The 6170-nt window shown below is 46.4% G+C and overlaps 1 protein-coding gene across 1 annotated transcript; it reads right to left on the bottom strand.

Annotated features, from left to right (window-relative positions):
- Positions 1 to 303: 303 nt before the first annotated feature.
- On the bottom strand, positions 304 to 4767 carry FZD1 (frizzled class receptor 1). The gene has a single exon (XM_029588838.1). The coding sequence runs from the start codon at positions 4431 to 4433 to the stop codon at positions 2646 to 2648; it is 1788 nt and encodes a 595-aa protein (XP_029444698.1). The 5' UTR covers positions 4434 to 4767; the 3' UTR covers positions 304 to 2645.
- Positions 4768 to 6170: the final 1403 nt, after the last annotated feature.

Raw genomic sequence — 6170 nt, 5'->3', positions numbered from 1 at the left:
CAAAATTAGCCCTCATGACAAGAGTGTTCCTTTCAAAATACTTAGACCTGTAAAGGCACTTTTTATAGGCTGTAAAATTCTTTAAAAAAATATGCAGTTGTCATCTCCATTTAATAAGGATGTTCATATGATATTTCAATATTTAAGGAGCTAAAATGCTAAAAGCAAAAATGTAATGAGCTTTAAAAAAGTACTACAGTTCCATTACTCATCAATAACATTTCAAATTTCCACTCCACCGGGTGCTTTCTTCTTCCAGGGAACACACATGAATTAGAGTCCTCTGAAACCGATGTAACACACTTTTTTTTTTTTTTTTTTTTTTTAAACCTTGCTATACTGCAGACAGAAATGCATTTGGTAGGTTTTTTGTGAAAACATTTGTAAGATTAAACACTGTAAAATAGAATACATGGAGTTTGCTGAATTCAAAAGATCAATAAAAAATGTCTTGTCTTAACAATACAGCAAAATTATACAATCAGCTGGCAGCTGTAAAATGTTTCCTTTTTTCTTTAATTAAATTCTCTCCCCGCCCCTTCCACTCTCTCTCATTTTTTGTTTGCCTTCCATCCCACAAATAGCCATTCTCCTTGGTAAACAAAAGCCAGATTTACAAAAACTTCATAGTTCCCTCTGTCACAGGCAATTTTTTTTTTTTTTGGGAACTGTGGCAGTATGAGAGGAAGGAAGGCTCATAGCAACCTTCCACCCACTGGTGATTTTTAAAATTATGACATCTTTTGCAAAGTTTATTCAGACTAGATAAGGTGCAGTTCAGAGTAGAATTATTTCATTGTAATACCGAAATTTCTGTGACTGCATTAAAAAAAAAAATGAAATTCCTAAGATACTATCCATACATTTAATTGCAAAACTGACAGTAAGTAAAAAGACAATTCTTATGAAAACCTTGACTTTTATTTCAGAGAAATTAAAAATATGATATGTATATATAAACTTCTATTTGTCTATAAATATAGATGATCTTGTGATAGTGAACAGAAATATGCATACCAAATTCCAATCTGTTTTTGCAAGTCAGGGTTTAAAAGCCATAGAAAATGTAACCTACTAACAGGTTTGTTTTTATTTAATACAATTAAAAGTAGCAAATTAAAAACATGAGAGGCATGGCTGTAAAAAGAACTGTTTTCAAAGAGGTCTATGAGTATTTCTTTTTAAAATCACATTGGATGCATGTTACTTAAAAAATGAAAGAAAAAATAAAACACACACCCCTACCAGCATAAAATACTTTAAAAAGAAAAATATATATATTTATATATAATGAGAAAAATATAGCTGCTTCCTTGAATCTCAAAAATGGTCTTCTCCAGTACTGATTTGTAGCTATTCCCATAAAGTAAAAGAATTATTTATTCAATAGGGCCTAAATACGGAATGTCAGTTCTGAATGACAGTGCTGATCCCAGTACCCATAGACATCTCTTTACAGGGCACCTACTTTCAACATTATTTTTACAACCAGCTGTTTTTCCAATTCACACAACTATTTTTACCCTCAAAATGTTTGCTTTATATTATAAAAATCAAAAATCCATGCCATTGCTACAAATCTGCAGGATTTTTTTTCTTTACAGGTTTTAATTCATTTATACTGATATAGATGAGAGATTAAGAAAAATGTTTGTCTTTCAATTTGTCACTGCTTAGCATTCATCCTCTGAAGGCACTCTAGTAGTCCAAGTAAAACAAGAGCACCTAAAGAGACCATTTAAGTAATCTCTTCAACAGGCTCCACTAGCAAATGAATCAAACATGTCTATCATTCTATCCAACAGGCGAACTGGCCAGAGAACTAAGAATATGGTAAGAGCACAAATGCCCCTTAGAACTATTTCAAGCCCATTTGCCATAAACATTACAGACATCTCTGAAACAAAAGCAAAGTGATCACTCTGAAACTAACAAAAAAAACCTCATGCTCTGATCTTTTAGATCCAAAAGAAAAATACATTTTTGTAATAAAAAAAAAAATCTGGTCGCTCTCACCTACGGTATTTATACCAAAAGAAAGGGTAAATGACTATTGTTGGAATCCGTGTGCCACATAAACAGCATAATCTGGAGACGTGAGGGCGGGACTGGGACAAAACTGGAAACTTTCTAAAACATAATAAAGCTGGTTATACACCCTTAGATTTGTGAGCTGGGGTTGAGGGCACATCAGGCAGGTGCGAGGACCTGAAGAGAAAAGGCTTTCTGGTGCTGGCTGTCCCAGGTCCACAAAGGGGGGGTTGCGAGGTATTTTGTTAAGAATGGAGGCCACAAACTGCAGCAAGTTCCTCTATTCTGTCTGTGGTCTTTGTTAATGTTCACATCTCTAAGCAGATGGCATTACAACCCTTCTCAGTATGATTTTGCTATATTCCATGAAGCACTAGGAAGAAAAAATTCCAGTGCTGCTTTCATTTCGCACAAACGGTAAAAACATACTTAAATTTTCAAAAAAGGTGTGGTCCTTGTCATTTTAAATACAAATATACTTACAAAATCTTACAGTGACTATTTACAACAAAAACGCACAGTATTTTGAATCTGTCACATCAGAAAGCTGGTGCGCCGGCGATGGCATGGGGTGGAGGTGGGCGATTTTTTTTTTGGGGGGGGGGGCGGTAAACTCACACTGTAGTTTCTCCCTGTTTGCTGTTGGTAAGTCTCGTGTAGAACTTCCTCCAGGAGTTCAGAGTCTTGCCCGACCAGATCCAAAAGCCCGAGGTGATGCCAACAATCAGGGTCATGAGATACTTGATCATGAAGACCGTGAAGTCGGGCGTCATGTGCGGGTGGCCCGAGCTGGGGCAGGGGATGGCGTACGTCTTGCAGCTCTGGCTCACCCAGCTCCGCTCCCACTGCTCGCGGAACGCCTGCTCGTAGAAGTAGCAGGCGATGACGATGGTGGCGGGCACGGTGTAGAGCACGCTGAAGACGCCGATGCGCACCATCAGCTTCTCCAGCTTCTCCGTCTTGGTGCCGTCGTGCTTCATGATGGTGCGGATGCGGAAGAGCGACACGAAGCCAGCCAGCAGGAAGGAGGTGCCGATGAACAGGTAGACGAAGAGCGGCGCCAGCACGAAGCCGCGCAGGGCGTCCACGCTGTGGATGCCCACGAAGCAGACGCCGCTGAGCACGTCGCCGTCCACCTGCCCCACGGCCAGCACGGCGATGGTCTTGACGGCGGGCACGGCCCAGGCGGCCAGGTGGAAGTACTGGGAGTTGGCCTCGATGGCCTCGTGGCCCCACTTCATGCCGGCGGCCAGGAACCAGGTGAGCGACAGGATGACCCACCAGATGGAGCTGGCCATGCTGAAGAAGTAGAGCATCATGAAGAGGAAGGTGCAGCCCTCCTTCTTGGTGCCCTGCGCCACAGTCCGGTAGCCGTCCTCGGCGAACTTGTCGTTGCACACCACGCGGTCCTCCAGCAGGAAGCCGGCGATGTAGGCGACGGCCACCATGGTGTAGCATCCCGAGAGGAAGATGATGGGGCGCTCCGGGTAGCTGAAGCGCTTCATGTCCACCAGGTAGGTGAGGACGGTGAAGAGGGTGGAGGCGCAGCAGAGCACCGACCAGATGCCGATCCATATGCGGGCGAAGCGCAGCTCCTCGGGGGCGAAGTACATGAGGCCGTGCGGCAGGCCGGGCTGGCAGGGGGCGCCGCAGTCCTTCTCGCCCAGGAAGTGGTAGTTGACGTAGGCGGGCACCTTCAGGCTCCGCGGGCAGGCGAAGCGGTCCAGCGGCGGCGGCTGCTGCGGCGGCGGGTGGTGGTGGTGGTAGGGTGGCTGCGGCTGAGGGGGGCCGCCGCCGCCTCCGGCTCCGCCGCCGCGGCCGGTCCAGGACTCGGCCGGCGGCGGGCTGGGGGTGGCCTGCTCCGACGTGTTCTGGCCCACGCACAGCTCGCCGGCGCCGTGCACCGGGAACTTCTCGCACTTGAGCGTCTCGGGCCACTGGAAGCCGAACTTGTTCATGAGCGCCTCGCAGCCCTGGCGCGCGCGCTCGCAGAGGGAGCGGCAGGGCGGCAGCGCCTGCTCCAGCACGGTGCAGACGGGCGCGTACATGGAGCAGAGGAAGAACTTCAGCTCGGCCGAGCACTGCACCTTCACCAGCGGGTAGAACTGGTGCACCTCCAGCCCCGCGTCCTCCTGGTTCGTGTGGCCCAGCAGGTTGGGCATGATGGTCTGGTTGTAGGCGATGTCCGTGCACAGCGGGATGGAGATGGCCTGGCAGTAGCCGTGGTCCGGGATGGAGATGCCCCGCTCGCCGTTGGACAGCTGCGCCCGGGCGGGCGGCGGGCCCCACACCAACAACAACAGGAGCAGCGAGGAGGAGGAGGCGGCGAGCGCCCGGCAAAGTTCGGAGGAAGAGAAGGAGCGCGAGCGCCGTCGCCGCCGCCACCGCCCGGGCTCAGCCATCGCCGCGCGCCGCTCCCTCTCGCGCCGCCGCTGCTGCTCCTCTCGTGCCGCCGGCTCCCTGCTTCTCCAGCGGCTCAGACCAGCGCTTCATGAAGCCGTGGGGGGCGCAGGGGGAGCGCCCAGCTGTCCCGCGCCAGGCCGGGGGATCCAAACGGAAAGGGACGACGGCGGCGGCGGCTGCTGCGGCTCCTGCCGGTGGGCTCGCGCCAGGAGCCCGCTTCAGGACGCAACTCCCCACTGTTCGCTAGCTCCGACCATTTGTGCCGATCCCTCAACTCTTCTCCGACCGGTTTCCAGGCGCCCCTGACAAACTGGCTTTGGCTGGGAAAAGGGGAGGCAAGACAGAAAGAGAAGGGAGGAGCCTTGAAACCGACGCAATGCTTCTCCGCGGTAAGGGATGGTCGCCCAACTCGCCATAAGTTGCCGTTCAGGGGTCGGGTCGCGCCACTCTCTGGCAGGTCAGTTGGGGACTGCTTGCGCCAGCAGCAGCTTATGGGCGCTGTTACAAAGGGGCTCGTGAACAGGCAGTGGTAAACTTTGCTGATGATTTTTTTTGTTATTTTAGTTTCTAAATTAGAAAAATAGAAAATTCGGCATGAGTTTGCACTGGTTCTCTGACAGCCACGCAAGACCGGAAAAACATGTGTTTTCAATTACAGTTAGTGTTTGTGTGAATAGTTTTAAATTTTACTTGATATCACCCATACACGGCATTTGCTTGGTCGGGGAAAGACAAACCCGAACCAGATCAGGCTTCTGCACAGCTCTGGAACACATATTATCCATTAATCGGCGATAGGGAAGAGAGCTACAGGAAGAATATATTTTAAATAAAAAATGTAAGCATATTAAACATGTATCATGCACCTTTCCTTCAGAATCAACATCTACAAACGTAAATAAAGTTTTTATGGCCGCATTTCGAAATCATTTTGTTTACAAAATTGACTTTAGTTTTAGATTCTGTTAAAACGATATAGAAGTTATATCCATTTACCCCCATTCTTTCAGAAGCTTTAAACACATTGGAAATTCTAATAAAAGAAGGTTTTAATATAATGTTTGCTATAGCTGTATAAAACGACAAGGCAACAACAGTAAAATGTATTCTGAATACATAATTTTGTGTTTTGTTTATCTGTCATTGCATTTTTATAAAATCTTAGATAAAGATTAAAAAAGAATTTCTGCAAATGATTTGGGTGGTTTTTTGTTTCAGTTTACTCATTTGTGCAACTTCTGCTCACCAATTGTCTGGCAGATCTTGCAGATTGGCTCTAGTTTAGGACAGGATGGGTACTTCAAACCTCCACCCATGGATTTATACAGTTTGGGGTTTAATGAGGTTTAAAACCTGTATTCCATTTTGAACCTGTGCCAAAAAAAAGTTTGGAAACAGATTGCTTCATTTTTAAAGTGTTTACTTTCCTAGCTGAGGTAGTTTTTTTTTGGTTTTGTTTTTTTTTAATCATCAGTTTTATGAAGATGATTCTGTAGGGGAAGCAGGCCACATTGGAAAGGACCTATGAATAGTTTAAATATAGAATCCCTGTCATTGGAGTGCGCAGAAAGGTCAGCCATAGGAGAATAAAACATTGGGCTACTGATAATCCAGATTAAAGAGACCAGTATACTAAAGGGAGCACATTTTGCAAAGACTGGTGAAATTGGCAACGTTTTGCTTTTGTGTTTAGTATATTGGCCTCAAAGTGAAATAATGCAAAGTGAACTGAAAGT

The sequence above is a fragment of the Rhinatrema bivittatum genome, chromosome 2 (assembly GCF_901001135.1).
Source record: "Rhinatrema bivittatum chromosome 2, aRhiBiv1.1, whole genome shotgun sequence".
NCBI classification, from domain to species: domain Eukaryota; kingdom Metazoa; phylum Chordata; class Amphibia; order Gymnophiona; family Rhinatrematidae; genus Rhinatrema; species Rhinatrema bivittatum.
Note: the sequence above shows the minus strand (reverse complement) of the source record. Positions and strands in the feature narration are given on the sequence as shown.